Below are 20,643 nucleotides of genomic sequence, written 5' to 3' on the forward strand. Positions count from 1 at the left end.
ATGGCTTTGTGGTAAAAACAGGTGTGAATGAATGTCCCTTCCCTTGCCAATAGAGGCTAATGTAAGGGGCTGTGGGGTATAAACATGTGAATGCAGATAAGAGAAAGTGGAGGGACATGAAAACAACCCAGTTTTCTGACTACCATTGCAAGTACTTGCAAGTGCAGTGAAATTAGATATTCAAATCATGACATTGTTTGTCTTATTGATGCATATAAAAAGCTCTGTTTGGTGATGTATATTGTGTTGGAATTGAGTTAGAAGTATAATAGAGAACAGAAACAAATATGATGTTTTTATATATTTATAGCATGATTTAATTGATAGTTATGAATGAATTTGACGACTATACAGTATTATGGGTCAATATTTGGTAGTACACTTATCTGGACCAAACATAACACTCATTTGATTTCAATTACTGTACATGTGCACATCTTCTGTTAAATATCTCTATGAGCTTTGTGTATCTGGATCCTGATAGTTTTGCATATTCCACTTATACCTCTTACTTAAACTCTGTCAGATTGGATGGATTGCCACAGATTCTCCATTGGTCTGAATTCTGCTCTTGGACTGGGGTATTCTAGCACATTCAGATTCTTGGTTCTGCCAGTGTAGCTTTGGCAGGATGATTCGGGAAATGTTCTGTTGGAAGGTGAACCTTCCAAGGACTCAAATCTCTTGCAGACTAGAACAGGTTTTCTTCTAGCATCAGACCACTTTCCCAGTCCTGGTTCATGTTGATGAAAAGCATTTCAAAATGATACTACCACCATCATGCTTCATCATGCTTCTTTTTCTTTCTTTTTTTGTCATCACTATCACTATGGTTAATACGTCAAGGTTAATACAAATTCTTTTTGTGCTAGTTGTGTCACCACTGTATTTACATTGCACATCAGTTTCAAAATGAAAGATAGTTCTTGATTGTCTTAAAGACGTTTACCGCTGCCTCATTGCATAACATTGACTTTAACCACAAAACATGAACATATTTTGAATCACAGCTCCTATGAAAACTCACAAATGATGGAATAATATCATCCTGAGGTAACTGCATCCAGAAGTGGATTGGAATGACAAATAGTGACATGAAGTGACATGAATATTTCTCGCTACTAGCTACTGCCTATTATAATGAGGAATAGTGTATAATATACAATTTATGGCACAGTATAGAATGCTGGTAGAAGGTGCTGATAAATTTCAGCATCTGACTATGTTAGAAAAAGAAAGATGCAGTTACCAGTATACAGAGAGATGTAGGCTGAGTCGATGACATCATACTTCAAGCCAGGCAAAAATGGCCTCCACTGAAAGAGAAATGGAAAGTATTAGAAGCTGATGAGAAGACAGAAATATCTGGGGTCCATTATTGCTTTAGTCCATGAGGTGCTCAGAGATGGCTCTGCCACTTTTAAAATAGCTGTTAGATAGACAGGCTGCAATTCTTCTAAAGAGGCCGTGCAATTACTACATCACATCTTCTTAGCCTTGCTGTGATTGCAAGAGACAGGTCATTTACCAGAACAAAAAACTCTAATTACACTGCCGCAAGCTGTAGCCTTCACATACACACACAGAAATAGACACACTCTCTTACTCAAGACAAATGTCTTGAACATTTCTATTACTGTTAAGTTCTTTGTCCGATACCAGTCAGAACCAAAATTTGAACCCTGCTCTGGCTGATTTCCTCTCGGCCCAGGAAGAAGTCACACCGACACTATCGTTCAGTGAAACCTACAGAATTGAGACTCAGAGGCCATGCTATGAAACTTATCAGTGACAATTATGCTAACTTTGGTGTATTATAATGGATTTGATATAATGAGAGTATTGAAAATGAAGGTGATAAATGTACATTAGTTTGACAGTTGATGAGTAGAGACAGTGGTACACAATGTTAACTAGTCACTTAAGACACAAAGCATTCACACACTCAATGGCTTTAGGACACCTATCTAAATACTATACTGTGCATACCTTTACTGCTGCTATGGTAACTATATCACCTCTCTAGGAAACACATTTGAAATTGACTAAGGTTTAAAGAAAATGGGAGTGGAGATGACGATGTGTAAGTCAGGCTCCATCACATGTCCAGAGTTCCTGGTTCAATCCTGTGCTCGGGTTACTGTCTGTGCAGCGTTTCGCATATTCGCCGGTGTCTGCATGGGTTTTCGCTGGGTTTCCACCTTGCCAGAAACTTGTCAGTAGGTGGACCAGATATGCTACCCTGCTGCTAGGTGTCATCCATATATTTCCTGTACCACTTATCCTACACATGGTCACGGGGGAGCCTGGAGCCTATCCCAAGGAACTCAGGGCATGAGGTGGGGGACAACTTGGATGGGGTGCCAACCCATCACACACAGGGCAGAGGCAGGATTCGAGCCTGCAAACCTGGAGGTGTGAGCCATGCTAACCACTTAGCCACTGTGCCCCCCTGCTGCTAGGTGAGAACATGCAAATAAACAAAAGTACTCACTTTTGTTGCCAGCGGTTTAGACATTAATGGCTGTGTGTTGAGTTATTTTGAGGGGACAGCAAATTTACACTGTAAGACAAGCTGTACACTCACTACTTTACATTGTAGCAAAGTGTCATTTCTTCAGTGTTGTCACATTAAAATATATAATCAAATATTTACAAAAATGTGAGGGGTGTACTCACTTTTGTGAGATACTGTAAGTTGTGCAACTTACAGTAGGTTATCCCTTAAACTCTTGGCTTATTATTTAATTATTCATCTTAAAGCATATTCTTCAGTAACTTCAATGAGGGTGTGTAGTTACATGAGTGTGGAATGTGAGTCTGAAACCGAACAATAAAATAAACATAACACAAACTAAAGGATCTTAAACTGTAAAGGAATCATAATGCTGTCATTAATAATACCTTGAGATGTCAGGAATAGATCAAACTGGACAAATAAGAACGCTGGCCTTGACAAGCCTACAAATACGTATGCCAATCCCTTGACTGCACAGCGTGTGTGCTTTCTCTCTGTGTGCATTGCATCAGCAACAGGCTCGTTTCATCATTCTCTGCTTTCTCTGGTCTCTTTCTCTCTTTTTATAAAAAAATCAAATCAAATCAATCAATCAATCAATCAATCAATCAATTAATCAGTTGTCTTAATGGAGCTCACTAGACAGGTCATGGCAAATATATTCTGGTGATGTTACTTTAGAGGGGAATTATGACATTGTCCCCATATGGACCAACAGGAGACATGACACTATATGAACTAGACCATCTCTGGCACAAATGTCAAGCATACAGAACATTAAACCTACAATACATAGTAGAAGAAATGGGAACATTTTCATTAAGAATTCAGTAGCTACCGTTGAGGGATGGCATGGGGAAAAAAATTAAGCTACATTCATATGCTGCACTACTAATTCAGGACTTTGATGAATAAATGATTTCCCTTGTTCACCATGCTTAATTAAGGGCCCTCTCTCTTTTAAAAATGTTTTAAAATTTGAAAGTATTTTTTGGTAAGATACAGCGAGTGCAAGTAAAGCCCCTGATGATTATCTTACTCGTGGAGGAAGGAAAATTCTCCTTTGACAGCAAAACTCCATGAATTTATTCATGCCACACGTCTCCTGTCTTTGAACATACTCCTACACACCATCGATAATTTTTAATGGAGACAAAACAGACCTAAAGCAGAAACACTCCATCTTGTAGCTTTGCTTTTTGCTCTGAACTCTGAGGTGCGTGCGTCACCTTTTTGAGTTGAGCCTTTTTCCTTCGTTCTGAGAGCTCGGGTCCTAAAGACGTGGTGTTTCAATGGAGTCTCAATGGAGATATAATAATAAATGTTTAAAAAAAAAAAAAAAAGTTAAACAGTTAAGATGAGCTACTTGATTATAAAAAATATTCACTCCTGTAGATACAAAGCCCTTGAAACTGAAGTCTGAGGTCACTGACTGTAACTAATTCACTACAGCCTTGATTTAATGCTGTCACACTTGTACTGTGTTTGAGATACACTCAGAGAGAGGAGCACAGGCGGTGTTTTACTTTATGATTAATAATTCATCAAAGAAAGACTTTTGCAGAGTGCTTAAGTGATCCATGTGTATACAGATGAGCTCTTTTCTACCTGATGGGTACCTGGGGAAACATGAACAGCAGGAGGAAGGAGCATCACTTCAACCGTTACACACCCTCATGTCCTTTCAATCTGTATTCTTCAGTTATGTGCTTATCTCTGTCCTTTTTAGGCTTTAAAATCCAGCAAAAGAAAAAAACAAAACTATAAGGCATAAATGCTGAACAGGACATTCACTTTTTTTCTCTCTTAACATTAGTAACCTTAGTCACTAAACTGCTGTCCGAAGGGAAAGCTTGTAAGTCAAATTGTAATAACATGTTTTATTCATCTCCCCTAGGTTCAGTAATAAACGACATTTATATGGACTTTGATGTCATTTTACTTGGAGAAATGTTAATGGAAAACCTTTTACAGGCAGCATATCCTGTTAAATCACTTAAGCAAGCTTATATTCGATTGTACATAGCATGTTTACTGTGATATGCAAGGCAACATTCATAGGTGATTCATACAATATTCAAATACGTGGTACACTATAAACATGTTCTATGAGTAAGTGTTTTATTATTTCATTATTTTTAATGAAGACAACCATGCATGACTATGATGATGGGACTCATTGTGACTTGAAAGCATTTCATAGTGCTATAACATGCTACCATTCTCTGTAGATAGTGAATTTTCATGAATATGTCATGAGGTGTTTATGTTGGATGTTATGAATATATTATGTAGACATCATTCATATACAGAGTTATCTCTTATTTGTGTGTTATGGGTACAATTCCATCTCCTCTTTTTCTATGTGCTTTTTTCATTCCATTCCAGTGCTCCCTCTCAGTCTAGCTCACTCATAAAAGCACATAGGTATGCTGTTACGCTGGTCATAATCATACTATTTAAAATTAAATATGCAGTACCGCTGTGAGCGCTGGTATCAATAAACACTTTTATGGTTGAAGATTCATTACAAAGCATGCATGGCAGATTCATAAGGCCTCATTTTTAATATGTCCACTGTAAATATGTATTCACTGACATATTTGGTACTGCCAATGAGCAGCAACTCAGCTCAGGCCATTACCTCAGCATTTTGTAGCCTTAAATCAAAATCCTGTTGGAAATTTAGATTTTTTTTTAATTGCCTCCATTCTGCAACTTGTCACTGATTTAGGCATAATTTACATAATGTAGTTCCAAAGTGACAGAAAAAAAACAGAGACAGAGGTAGACAAAGAAGGAGCACTGGAGAGAAAAGGAGGGAGAAGGAGACAACAAAAGGATGCTATTATAGGGTAAAGACAGAAGAAGATTATAAGAGTACTTTGGCGAAGTAGCACAGTGTTCTGTGGGACAAATAATAAATTCATTAGCTAGTCCACTATGCAAGTAAAAGCTCAAGTGTGCTTCCCACTGCCATGTTTGATAACCTATATACCTAAATAGATCAAACAATGGTACCTAACATCACATTGTAACATATGGGGAGCTAGCTAGCTAGTTGTGCATCAATACAAAGAGAAACAAAAAAAAGTGACATGATCATGTAGCACATCGCATGCTATCATGACATGTGTTCTGTCCTCACATTGTACATAAATAAAAATATTTGAGTCTGGCTAGCATCTTAATTTTCACTTCATATGGCAACTGCATGCTGTGCTAGAAGCAGAGCTACTGTATACGACAGCTTTGCTTGGTTTTATCAGTGTTTCCATGTACTGTGTCTGAATGTAGTTTTTACATGTACTGATTCTGAAAGGATTCTCTGTCATCTCTTCATGCAAAATAGCCTATTTCTTCAGGCCCACACTAGCACAGACATCAGCATCTACAGTCTGTCAATTGTGCAAAAAAAATTGTGCTTTCATATAAAGAAAATAGTGCCAATATCAACAATTAAAGTAATAAATAGTCTATCTGCAAATAAAATTTTATCTTGAAACATTATTTTTTGTGGCACACTCAATAATTGAACAAACGTGTCACCTCGGGACTTGTTTACAGCCTGCTGGAACTGCTGATGTAATGTGGCCAAGTATTTGGGACATCACAAACCAAATACTTTCAGCCATCAAAAGATCATGTTTCAACATTATGGGTAGAACCAACAGTTTTGTCATAGTCTATTTAGTAATTTATTAATATTTTCAAACCATGATCTATTTTGGTACATATCTGTCCTTTCATTGTTATGAGTAGTCACTGGTGTGCAGTGCTTTCATTTTGGGACAGTAAGACCTAAACTGTATTAGTAAAAAAAAACACACACACACAAAAAAACCAGGAAATTACCCTATTTTGCCCTCTGTACAAACTAGTAATAATACTTCTACAACAGCAGACTGTGTTTTGGCTTGTGCTAAAAATACCGCATCAAGGTGAGTTGACCGTGAAGCATGTTAAGTTTAAACACAGCCTCCATATCAAATGAAAGTCAATAATGAGGAAGGCTTTTTTTTCCTGGTTGTTGAACCTATAAATTAAAAACTAATACCCCGGACATGAAATCTACTGTCCCTGGAGCCCAGGTTAGTGATTTCTCAACCCGTGTGTCTACATCTGGATTAGCCCTGGAGGCATTATTAATCTAAGCCTGGGGTAGCCATTTTTAGGGCCAAACCAGACTTATGTCAGTCTTGCACTGCTAAACTTACCCCAACCTCCACATGGTCTGAGCCCTTGTCATCCTGCTTGTGTAAAATCTCAAAGTAGTACCGCCTAGAAGCCATCAAGCTGTGAAAGGAAGAAGAGAAAGAGAGGACACAGAAAACACACCATCAGTACAGAAGAGAAGTTGAAGGGAAGAGTCAGATAGGTAAGGAGAAAGAGGACAGTGCGGCTCTAGCTCCGTATGAGAACACATGCTGGGTTAAGTACTCTGTCAGGTACAGTGTCTCCAAGGAGCCATGACAGAAGATACAGTGGCACAACCATCTGCTTGCTGCCCCGTTTCCTCACTGGGCTGGAGATCTGGGATAGGGCTAGAAATTAAGCTTTTTAATATCCTTTTTTACAGCTTTGTCTGTAGCACAGTAACTTATTGAACCAAATGCAACAGAATAGCAATGCACTGATCTGAAAGAATAGCGCAAACTACAAAGCTACACCATTCCACCATTCCCCATTCACGACTGCGTCCCCATCCATGTCTGCAGAAATCCCAGCCCCTTCCATCCCAGAATCTTCCTCTTGTACCAAAAACCCTATCTCTCCTATCCCTGGAAATTTCATATTAATAACCCAACCCCTCAGTACCTCAACAGCTTTCCCAACCCAACCTGCATTACCTTATCAATCCCTCTCCCCATCCATAGGTGCCATTTCTAACCTCCATCCCAGTACCATCTTACCACCCAAGATTCCTTGCTCATGCTTGTATGCCCATTTTGGTCTCAACTCAATCCCCATGTGCCTTCAAAATTTTCTCCACCACATCCCTCTTTGCCCCAGTTCCCACCCCATCTCTGTGATTTGTACCCATTCTAAAAGACTCCAACCCCATCTGCATCCCTTCTGCATATTTTCCCACCAAATTCCCACAGGTTCCAACACTGGCTTTATCACAGCTATGCCACAAAACCACCCCTGCATACCCCATCAATATCGCAAACCCATTCCCATGTGTCTAAATACAATTCTCACCTATCCCCACATGCTTCAATCCAATTCTTACTCATACATGCAGAGTCCAGCACCATCCCCAGCTTATTACTGCATTCTCCAGCAACATGTTTACCCCATTTGCATGTGCCCCACCCACAAAGATAAGGCTCTTCTATCCATTGAATGTTTTTTCCTACTCTTGAATGTGAAGCAATCCATTCATCCATCTTCCATGCCGCTTATCTTACACAGGGACACGGAGAGCCTATCCCGAGGACACCCTGGATGGGGTGCCGACCAAATGCAGGGTACTGTCATACACACAGTAACACACTATGGACAATTTGGAAATGCCAGTCAGCCTATAACACATGAGAGGAAACCGGAGTACCTGGAGGAAACCCCCAAAACACAGGGAGAACATGCAAACTCTGCACACACCGGGCAGAGGCTGGAGGATGTGTGAGGCCAATGTGTCATCAACTAATCCGCCCCTCATATAAAGCAATGTAAAGCAAACTGTATAGAATGTGCACGCCTGTAATGATCCTTATATTCTTACTTAATTTTACATAATGCAAACAAGTAGTGAAGGAGTAAATTAAAAAAGTACACTCTTTGGTTTCTCAGTGATATATTTCTAATAGTTCATCTAATAGCTCTTTAATGGTTCTTAGCTTTCTAAAGAAGTTCTACTTGAAATCCTCTCTGAAAATAGAAGCCTATATAGAGCCTATTATATAAAAAAAATCTTTAAAGGTCCCCCCAGAAGGACAAACCAAAAAAACTACTTACTACGTACTGCTTGGCTACCATGCCACCAGGTGGTGTTAGTGAAACAAACAGTAAAACAAACACCGATAAACCTACCCAACAAATGAGATTCATAATTCACATAACTTGCTGCTCCCATTTTATTCATCTCACTGGTGCATACTTGGCTTTCCAATTCTACTGTGTATTATCTGAATTGTAAATGCAAGATGAAGGAGATCTTTTTGGAATAGCTCTTTCCTTTATTCGCTTCTTGTGCCTGTTTTCCAGCAAGTTTTAGTCTATATGTGGAAGAAACTGGGATAGAAGCTAAAGGGCAAGTAAGAAAGAAAGTGGGAACGGGAAGAAGTGAGGGTGAAAAGACAGAAGTTGGAATAAAGAGACAGGAAGAGAGAGTTATGGATGACAGATGGCTGGGATTGATGTCGGTGTGAGCGGCGCTTTACTGTAACTCTGACAGATGATATGGGATATATTCTTCATGGAGCCCGTATATTATAAGAGTTGTTACAAAAACCTGTGATATACTGCTTTCTAAAGAGGAGGGCTTGATTGCAGGATTTAAAAAGTGACATATTGCATTCAAAGGTTTCTTTAATATATTAATTTTGGTATGCATTACTATATTGCATTATACTGTAATAATCATATGTTGGACTTGTGCAAGCCCAAAATGCCTCACCTCCTTTACGTTTAATTCTAGCTTGACATTTGCTGATGCAGATCTTTTGGTGAAAGCAGCTACATTACAATGAAGATTATAATCAGAAAATGAGGAATGGAGGCTGAAAGAAAGAATGTCATTTGAAAAGACAACTCCAAGAAGCATGAAAGTAGATAAAGAAATGACAGGCATACTCTAGACATACACACCTGGGGGCAAGAAAATATAAATAAATAAATAAATAAATAAATAAATAAATAAATAAATATTTACAATTTGTTGTTAACACCTGAGGACATCCTATTGACATCAGCACAGAAATCAAACAGTGTGCATATTTTACATCTGATAAACATTCTGTGTGATGGTGTGTGCCGTGCTACATGTCTATCTGGAGGCTGTTGCAGAGCCAGAACAAAAGAGTAACCATAAGAAATTATGTGAACAGAAAGAATGCATGGCTGATCAGGCCCAGATTATACAAACTGAGCCAGGGAGTACAGACAGGGAGATGATAGCAGAATGGCCAAACAGAAGGGGCGATAGAAAGACTGAAGGAGAGAGAGGGGTACAATGGGATTTAATTGGTTGACTAATTGCCTGGCAAGCATTCTTCTCAATAACCGAGGCGGACTGAGTGATGAAAGCCGAAAGATAAAGCAGGAGGAAGAAACACTGAGTAGGTTGTATAGTCTTGTGTAAATTCAGTCATGCTTGAGTTCCCTCCTGACAAAATGGGAGCAAGGCTGAAAACCTTTAACTGGCTGCACATGGCTCTTTAATGAGCTATTCTTCAGAAAGGTGTTTCAGCCTTCTTAGCTAGTACACCAATCATAGTAATTAAACCTCCACACTCAATACAATTACCAACCTCGAATTTACCCTTGTTGTGTACAGGAATGATAAGAATGGTCTGGTAAAATTCAAGCTCAAACCCTGCACATTCATCCATGTACATTATACTGTAATGTTTCTTCATGCTGCTCAAGTGAAACTTTTGTTTGAGGAACTGAAGATAAAGGAACTTCCTATGATTGCTTCTATTGAAATTCACAGAATGTTTTTTTTTGTTTTGTTTTGTCTTTTTTTTACTTTTTGCAACATTCTGTGTAGAGACTTTGCGCATGAAAATCAAAGGAGATCAGCGGTTTCTGAAATACTCAAACCAGCCCATGCGACACCAGCAACCATGCCACAGTGAAAGATCACATATTTCCCTTTCTGATTGATATGAACTTTATCTGAAGCTCTTGACCTGTGAAGCTCCTGACCTTGCACAATCCCATAACTGCCAGGTGCCACATTTAAGAATAGGAGAGATTTTTCTCACAATGTAGCAATGAGGGCAGGAAGGAATCCATTGATCTTCAGTAGCAGTAGCACTCAATATGATTTTTTTTTTTGTGTTTATACTTTGCAAGTTGCAGTACTTAAATTGATTACTTAGTACTTCAGATCTTCTGTATGTCAGAGTCAAGTACAAAATAAATCACTAACTGAAGCAAATTAATTACAAGAGTATATAACAGATGGAAGCTAGCAGATATAATAAGGTGACTGATTATGAAGATACGTTTTATAGATGCAAATATTTATTTTCAATAAGACACTATAATAATCTTTTGATTAATATAAACTCTATATAAGCTCTTGATGTCCTAGTTTTAGAGTAAGTCCTATATAATAATATATTGTATATAAGAGGATCGAGGTAGTTAATTTTGTCTGAGATTAAACTTTATTCTATTTCTGTAAATAAATCTTGGTTTAGGTAAACACTAAATTGAAATATTCTGGTTATTCCACTATGATAATCACACTTTACTACTATCAAACTTTACTATATTTATACTATATTTACTATATACAGTTATGGCTCTAGGTTACTGATCGTAAGTCTGGGGTTCAAGCCCTGGCGCTGCCAAGCTGCCATTGTTGGGCCCTTGAGCAAGGCCCTTAACCCTCTCTGCTCCAGGGGCGCTGTATCATGGCTGACCCTGTGCTCTGACCCCAACCTCCTAACATGCTGGGGTATTCGATAGAAACAATTTAATTGTGCTGTGATGTATACGTGATCAATAAAGACTCATTATCATTATTATCATTATATTTGTAGTGAGACAGAAAGTGACATTTCATCTCCTGCACATCTGACATTTCCATGTTTCCCAAACAGATTAACCTCTCAGCTATGATATTTCTGTTCCACATAACCTTTCTCTTATTACAAAGATCTTCATAGTGTCTGCTTTCTCAGCCTCAGATAGATGTGCTTCTTTTCTGCATGCAAGTCTTTCTAGAAACTTTCCACTCAGCTTCATTACCACATCTTTGCCCAGCAACAGGAAAATTTCAGTTGAGAGAATTCTGCCTGTCATATGGGCCGTCTTCTTTTTCTGCAAGAACCGACCCATTACACTATAACACACATAAGGCTCTGTCTTCTTGCTGGTGTCAAACTAACAAGCTCTGATCGAGGAGAGTAACAATCCACTCATTGATTCACAGATTCAGAGAGAGAAAGGGGGGTGGTGGTGAAAGAAAAAGATGAGAGACAGTGTTAGTTAGATGCTTTGGTGAAATGCTGTGTTTGGGTGATACAATTAAAATAATCTCCTACAATATTTAACACAAGGAGCCATTCCTGCAGCCTTGACCAGGATACAGCAATTACTGAATGAATGAATGAACGAATGAATGTTCATTCACCTTACTCCATCATCCCCTCCAGTTGCAATTATTTATCTGGAAATGAAGATCAAGATACTCACCCAAGTATTTTATCATGTAGAAGTTTCAAGACTTTAAGTTCGTTCTCTCTCTCTCTCTCATAAGGAACCTTGATATCTTGAGAAGCATGTTACAAGTTAAGCCACGCTCAGTCTACTACTAAATGCATTTACCATACAAATAATTCCTCAACCGATTACATCATATTTTACTTATTATCTTACTGCCAGGAGACTGCCCAGCAGGGCAAGTGGACATAGGTCTGTAGTTTTGTCTGCCAGTCCCAATAGAATGGCATTAACAATGTTTACCATGTAATGCCACTCAGATAGTCAGGAGCGTGCATGCACTCATCCTAAGGCGAACTCTACTGATGAATAATTCAGCAGATCACGCTACACACAGCAACACTCGACTTCTATGGCAATCAGCATCACCTCGAAAAAGGGAGACAGAAGCAATTAAATTGAGTGACTGACACTCGGCTCTGACGAATGGCACTTTAATGCAACTCCTGTGATATATTTCATGGAAAACTGCCTGGCTGCTTATTTCCACAAGTGCAGCTGACAACTGTTTTCAGCTGGGCAAGTGAGCTGTGACTGCACTGTGGTGCACTGAAGTAAAAAACTGGGGAAAAATAAAACAGACATCAAACATGTTCAATTAAGAGAGAGCTAAGGTGTATTGCTTTGGCTTGAACTATGCCTGCACACACTGCTTATGTTCATGTTTGGCTCCAGTTGAACTGAATGAAATGAAGAAGAGTTCAGCTACAGGAGCAGTGACGAATAAATTAATCTGCTCCGCTGCTGCTTATTTAATTAATAATCACTCGAGGTAGCACATATTTACTATCACATAGTCCTAAAGGATCAATTATATTTACACATGTATTAGCTCAGTGATCAGTTGGCAGCCTGAGGTCAGATCAATTAGAAGATATTATAATCCTTGCCGTCTAATTATCTACTGCAAACATACAGTGTATTAACAAGCCTGTGCTTTACCAGTAAATGTGGCATTTTTATACCCATGTGTCTGCTCTTATTATTAGAAAATAGGAAAATGTACTATAAATTGAAAAAAACAGTAACTTAAGCAAGCAAGTTATCTGTCTTAAAATAAAGGTGTTATGTGAAAATTCCTTTCTATTATCTGCTTTATATACTGGTTTTAGTTGCTAGTTCTTTTACTTGATAGCTATTATTCATTTTACAAGAAAATAAAATGGCAACAGCTTCAGAAGTAGATGGTCTCTGAAATTGTACAGAATAGTTGGAACACCGTTCCTTCGTAAGATATCCCCCCAACTGGTGTTTTGGTGATGCTGTTTAACACATTTGTCCAAAATCTCTCGTAGGTGATCAACTGGGTTGAGATCTAATGACAGTGAAGGCCATAGCATATCCTCATTAAACCATTCAGTGATCCTTGATCCCACGTTGATCGGGGTCATACTGGAAGAGATCACACCCATCAGTATAGAGATGTATCCATCCGTCCATTCATTTTCTGTTCCGCTTATCCTACACAGGGTAGCGGGGGACTCTTTAGGATGGGAGAGGAAACTGGAGTACCCAGAGGAAACCCCCAAAGCACAGGGAGAACAAGCAAACTCCGCACACACAGGGCAGTGGTGGGAATCGAACCCCCAGACCTGGAGGTGTAAGGTAAAAGTGCTAACCTCCAAGCCACCATGCCACTTAGAAATTTATGATCATAGTATAAGGCAGAGGTATTCAATACTATACTATGGGATGCACCCCAGAATGGGCGGAAGCGGGGTGCACAGGGGAGGGGTGAGATGGAAAATACAAAAAAAGAAATAAAAAAATTTAAATGACTAAATCAGACCTGCAAACCTTTGCACATTTTCATAATAATAATAATAATTATATAATAATAATTCATAATAAAAATAGTGGATGAGCCATTCAACAGTTTTGATCTCTCTGATAATAATTGACACTCTCTGGAAGCCCCACCCACTTCCCCCATTCCAAACTAGTAATGTTTTGGCAGATGTGTGTGGTGTTTGAAAGATGCACTGATGCAGCACCCTTGCTTTCTGTCGAGTTAAACTGAAAATGTTTTGCATTCACCAAAAAGAAAATGCCCAGAAATGGCAAATTTTTGAGCAAGGCTGAAAATTTTGACTAAAAACAATTATTAAATAGGTCTACAATCAAGTATTAAATCAAAGCACTTTACAAATTTACAAGAACTGGAAAGTGGACTTGAATATGTCTAGTATAAGGTGTTCAGTCAAAATAATCTTTTATTTATGTTGTTGTGACCACTGCTTCTAAGGGACCCTACAGCATAACAGAGCCTTTTTCCCATTAGTTTGAATTCATCTGTAGATAGCATACTGTATGTAACAATTTAATGATTATTTCTAGCATTTTATATATTCGTTTTTACTTTTCTGCTATTACTCAATTTAGTGAAAGATAAACTACAGATAACTGCAATTACAAATTATACTCAAGCCAATTGTTTGCCTTTAGCATGAAGACTTAACAAGAGCACCTTTATATTTATAGTCCAAATGACTGTATTAATGTGTCAACTATTGTAAAAAAAAAAAAAAAAACAACAAAAAAAAGAGAGAGACATTTACTTACTGTACAGACTTTGAGGTCTGGGACCTGAACTTGCTGAATTCACCTGGAGCCGTCCACTCAGAGCCATGCTGCAAAGAAAGGTTGTGCTCCGTCACCTGCTTCTTGCTGAAACTGTCAATTGTTACACATTATTTGCACCAGAGTGATACTCTGCTGGTGTTAAAATTCTCCCACTGTCACGGTGTACACAGGAACTAGCGTTTTGTTCACAATTTCTGGCCAAGCAAAGTGTGAACATGAAAGCTCATTACCATTCAGAAGCTGAACTGATGGGAATGCTCTAGCTAGATAAACATAGACCCATAATAGTCTGAATAAAACAGAAGGGTAGATTATCTTCTTTTAAAAAGTGCTCTGTAGATTTTTTTTTTCTATCTCCAGAAAGGCTTTTTTGCTAAATAGATGACAGAAGGAAGTGATATCACAGGCATATGACAACACTCCATGATCATTGCTATCACCCACGGCTAATGATTAATCTTGTTGTGTCTAATGTCTCGTGTACGACTTGTTTCATTAGTGTCCTAGTTTCAGTACATCTAGCCCAATATTCAGTATATCTAACTCAGGATGAAAACAGACTTTGGAAAGCAAAATTCAAGCACTGTTCCTGCATTTTAAAAGTGAAAGATCGGACTTTTACAGTATAACACAGACAAAACTTTCATCTCAATATACTGTAGGTTACTTGGCTTCAGCATAAATAAGACTGCTGGAAGAAGAGTTTGAAAATGATTCATCCAGATTTTAAAGATCATAAAACAATGCTAGCTAGTTAGTTAACATCATGCTAACTGTCAGTTTGTTTGTTATAGTAAATGTTGAGTCACTGTGTATTTTGTTTTTTTGTTACAGGACATGAAAGTCTGTTAATTTGTAGGTCATTATTTGGTGATGCCAATGTGTTCTACATCCAGTGCTAAGTGCTGACATTTAACTCTATCGATTGCTGGTATCGCAGCTGGCTCTGCTGGCTATTTGCAAAATTTTGAAATGGTATTATGAATCTATAAAAAGCTTTTGGTTATTTTGTCAATTTATAATTGAAAAATCCAGCTCATGTCAAGGAATATGGTCATGAAAGGAACGATGACAGCAGTGGGGCTATAACAGTTCTATAACAGTTCCCCTGGGTATTAGTACTGGGTATTAATCAGGTAAGCGTGTGGTTAGTGAAGGGGTTAGTGTATGGTATCAAGATGTTTTCAATTGCACTGAAATGCCTGACAGGTTCTAGGTATTAACATTAAGTAGAACCAAAATTAGAATACTTTTGAAACCTGCTGCTGTAACTATAAAGAATGTCTTGTTGCTCATCACAGCTCTCACATCTGTCATCAACCTTTGTTGTTTTCCTTGGCCGACCTGTTCCATGTCTGGATGCTAGTACACCAGTCGTTTCTTTCTTTTTCAAGACAATTCCAAACTGTTGTATTGGCTATGCCCAATGTTTGTGCAATGGGTTTGATCGATTTCCCCTCCTTTCTCAGCTTCAAAATGGCTTGCTTTTCTCCCATAGACAGACAGCTCTCTGGTCTTAATGTTGCTTTATTAACCATTCTAATAACAAATTTAGTCTTTGCAAGTGAAAATTAGAGATCAATTTAACAGGGTACACCTGGGCAGCAAGAAACACCTGTCAGTCACATGTTCCAATATTTTTGATCACTTGAAAAAATGGGTGGGATCAAACAACATGTGCCATGTTCTAAGTTGTTTAACACATCTACATGTAAATATGAGGAAATGAAAGCTGAAATTCTGATCTGTAATCTCTCATCTCAAACCCAATATAGATTCAACGTATAGAGAAAACAATAGAATTGGCCTTGCTGTTCCAATCCTTTCAGTTTCCAATACTTGTCATTTCAGGGAGTTTTTCCTTTCCACTCTTGCCTCTGGCTTGCTCATTAAAGCTCTAAATCCACATCTGGATTTCTTGGTGACAATATTGTTAAAAGCACTTTCACTAAATTGTCTTGGTTATTAGCATCCTTTTACCTCAAAAATAATTGCCCAGTACTTTGAAGTTTATACCACACACACTGACACAGTTATTGCGTATAACTAAGAGGACTATAAAAGAAAGCATTACCATTGGCTGGAAGGTTACTAAACATTAGCTGTAAAATATTTAGTACCCACCAGCCCCACGTACGCCAGGAGTTTGGCATTGAGCGGATTTTCATCCGAGCTCAGCCACAGCTCAGAGTTATCATCAGAGGATATGGCAAACTGGAAATCTCCTGGAGAAAAAAGCACATGTGAAATTAAATATACACAACACACATGCAAAACACAGATCTGCACACTGACAAACTCCTATATGAATCCTCAACAAATGCAAATGCAAGTGTAGAATGTGTTACTCTTTACATCAGCAGTTTCATAATCAGTATATGAAGGCTGAAGTGACAAGTCTTTCACTTCTATTTCCTTCTCTTTCTCTCTATTGAAGCTTTTCCTGAAGCTTGCCTCAAGCAATGCTCTAAAAACAGCCCTTTTTGTAAGTGTATTTCTCTTAAAAAAGCATTGCTCCACAAATGTAAGTATATATCACCAACAATTGTACGACTGCACTGTAACAAACCGTCTTTATATGGATGAATAAAGCCAAAGATGCGGAGGCCGTAATTCTTCCACTTCGGAACCACAGCCAGTTTCTTCACTGTGGTTCTGGCCTGCAAAAATAAATAAATAAACAAATAAATAAAAAGTAGCAAATACAATAATAGACACCATATCTATACTTAGCCCCATATAATGCCCTGTTATCCACATGATCCCACCTCCAAAGCAGTTTGCTGACATTATTAGCAGCAGTAAATGAAGGTTGTGACTAAACAATGGTCACAGATTGCAAAGGTGTGAAACCCAGGGTCTTCAATTTGCACTGCACACATAACATGCTCTAGAGTGTGATTAAAATTTTAAATAGACCCAGAAATATAGATCGTACCAAATTGTAAACCAGCAGATGATTAAGAGTAGTGCCATCTGAGATACTGATATGCATATAATATACTGTATATAGACACACACACACCATACACACACATCTTACCATCCTGGTTAGGATGACCTTATACTGACATAATTACTGATGCACCTAAATATAATTCTAACCTTAACTTCTGGAACCTCGTATACACACAGTTCCAGAATTAGCTGTTGTATAAATGTAACATGAAGGATAGATTTATATGAATGTGTTCGTTCTAACACGTTATTTTTAGATTATTATATATCAAATCTAAAACTCTCTATGGAATTAAAAAATGAATAAAAATATACAATGAGAAAGAAGCAAAACACCCTGAAACTGAATTTTGTTTGTTTCTTGGAAAGTTACATTCAAAAGCCTGTTGTCCAATGAGCGTTAATCTTTTGTCCCATTAAAACAGCGAGTACACAAACACCTAACAGACACTAATTGAAGGACAAGCTACACTCAGTGTATATTAGCTCTGTGTCTGGGGCTTCTAAGGAGAGTTTTCACACAGGCTGTGCTGTTCACCAGGAAGAGTTTGAGTTTAATGAACAAACAGTGCAATGCTGCAATCATTTGATTTGCTAAAATATTCAAAAATATTGAATTCCACCAAGACTGATGAATAACAGACACTTTGGTAAACAATTCATTTCCACATTTTAATGAAATTTTAGCAGAAGCTGGGCTTCCCGTGTAGTCTTAAAAGCAATTACCTGTGACACACACACACACACACGCAAAAAAAGATTTGCATCAATTACTTTCTGAATCTTCAATCTGAATAAATTATATCCACCATAAACTCTACATTCTGTTGAAACCTTTCGCATGTAATCCAAACTAAATTAGCATGTGAGAAGCGACATAAAGTGTCAATGTCACCATAACAACGAGAGTCCTGAGAGAATCTTACAAGTAGCTTCACTTTTTTATACATAATTTCAGTCTTAGCAAACTCCAAATATCCTTCTTGCACGGAAAGTAAGAAAAAAAGGCATCATGCATCATTCTGCTTCATATAAACTGAATACTGAGCCACAAATCTGAATTTACAATTATTTTCAATCATAAATCTGTTTTTTCTTTTACAGAATGTTTTATTGATTTCTGTAATTTATGTAAAGGTAATTTACCCATCTTGTTCAAGTAAAAAACTTAAGAATTCAGGACTGCCTAAATCTGATTACTCAATTCCTAATTAGGAATTAAGTAAACAGATTTTGAATATTATATATATATATATATATATATATATATATATATATATATATATATATATATATATATATAAATATATATATATACATATATATATATATATATATATATATATATATATATATATATATATATATATATATATATATATATATAAATTGTGATTAAACTGTGAGTTGGACTACTGATAGATTATTAGGATGTACAGAGCTGATCAGACCCAATGGTTTACTCACATGTGGGTACAAAGGAAAGTGCAGGTTCTTCCTGAGCTGAGAAACTGATGAGCCACACCAGTCCTCAAACACGTGCAGGTTGGCTTGGCCTTTATACTGCGAGAACATAAGGAAAGAAACAGGGTATATATTATCACTGCTTTAAGGGCAGGATTTCAGACAAGATTTCAGATTCAAGATCTCTCTCCCTCTATCTTTCTCATTTTTACAGAGGACATGCATGTGAGAGTAGCTGAGTGAGAGAGCTGCGCTTGATACACATCCCCAGCTTATCCCGACGCATATCCAGCTAAGGCTAATGCAAGCTCCATCTTGCTGAAATTGGGTCTGTGAATAGGAACAACCCCAAGAGAGGTAGAGGGTGTGTGAAAGAACTGCAGCGGCTGCTCTGGATTTGGCTGCAAATCAACGCCACGCGAGGTGTGAAAACAGGCTTCCTCTTGCTGTGCCATCGGGGTCATTTATCGATAACGGCTTCTACCTGTAGTCACATATGGTGTGTGCCAAGCTGCTCAGGAATTCATGGGAAAGGAAAAGTCTTTGATTGACACAAGCACACACACACACACACACACACACACACACACACACATACATATATATATATATATATATATATATATATATATATATATATATATATATATATATATATATATACATATATATATATATTTATATATATATATATTTATATGAGAGAGAAAACAGGTGAAGCTGAACATTGCTAAGTCCCCTCATATTAGAATGCACCTAAAGCAATTTCTAGTATTCCAACAAATAATCAAAATTCATGAATTTGTAAATGTTCCTGGATGTTACTGAAGTGAGAGGATAATGGTGCATGGAGCTGCTGACATGCTCTCACACGCCGCCCCTCCTATCTGCCCGTCAGCTCAGGGTCTCTCGCCACTGTTATGTTTAATTTTAGCCTTTCTAATTGCAGCCAGTATGGATGTAGGCCTTGGCATCCCACTCACTCCGATTGGGGGTGGACAGCGGGCATTTCACGACTGACCTGACTCATCTCAGACAGACATGGCAGACACTCCATGGTCTCCTGTGCTGTCCTATGTCTCATACATGCCAATCACATTGGTATTGTACCGCACTCACACCTTAGTCGTTAAATATTTCAGCAAATCCCGTAATAATATCAGTAAGACTTTCCACTAAGCCTGTGTTAATAAATTATTAGAACAGAGCTTATAATTCTTCATAATCATATTCTTGACTGCTCGCCATTCCACTTTCCATTCACTGGGTCTCATTTATCAAACTGGATCTAAACAAATTTACTTGTAAATTGTTTAGCAAGAGCATTTACACAATAAATATGGTATTCATGAAAATCTAGATATTTCAGGGGGAAAAACATTTTGCATGTAAATTTACTTATAAGGAGGGCTCACTACATTTCTTTGCACACACAATGCAGTAAGAATAGTCACAAAAATGCATGATTGAGTACTGAAAAATTTAAAGATGCAACAGTGTTCATTTAGTTCTATTACAATAGGATGAATTTCCCCTAACACAATATTTCCACACTGGCCAGCTGTGCACAACACCTATGGATTCCTGTTCTAACTCCAAATGTGTTGTAAAAATCCTGTTTACAAGGCAATCCTGCAGAGAAACTGATAACATCATCCATGTCCTAATATGTAGCCTTATTCTTTTATAAAAAAAAATCCCAATATTAACCAAAACCT

General features: G+C 37.8%; 1 protein-coding gene across 1 annotated transcript in view; it reads right to left on the reverse strand.

Annotated features, from left to right (window-relative positions):
* b4galnt4b (beta-1,4-N-acetyl-galactosaminyl transferase 4b) overlaps nucleotides 1-19,982 on the reverse strand; it is a 42,869-nt gene extending 22,887 nt beyond the window's left edge. The window contains exons 1-7 of the mRNA XM_053676460.1: nucleotides 19,947-19,982; nucleotides 18,929-19,024; nucleotides 17,073-17,163; nucleotides 16,628-16,728; nucleotides 14,483-14,550; nucleotides 6,736-6,814; nucleotides 1,250-1,316 (exon numbers count right to left, since the gene is read on the reverse strand). Of these exons, the coding sequence (XP_053532435.1) occupies nucleotides 1,250-1,316; nucleotides 6,736-6,814; nucleotides 14,483-14,550; nucleotides 16,628-16,728; nucleotides 17,073-17,163; nucleotides 18,929-19,024; nucleotides 19,947-19,982 (538 nt within the window). The remainder of the gene's footprint in view (nucleotides 1-1,249; nucleotides 1,317-6,735; nucleotides 6,815-14,482; nucleotides 14,551-16,627; nucleotides 16,729-17,072; nucleotides 17,164-18,928; nucleotides 19,025-19,946) is intronic.
* Between the last annotated feature and the right edge of the window lie 661 nt (nucleotides 19,983-20,643).

Source organism: Ictalurus punctatus, chromosome 27 (assembly GCF_001660625.3).
Source record: "Ictalurus punctatus breed USDA103 chromosome 27, Coco_2.0, whole genome shotgun sequence".
NCBI lineage: Eukaryota > Metazoa > Chordata > Actinopteri > Siluriformes > Ictaluridae > Ictalurus > Ictalurus punctatus.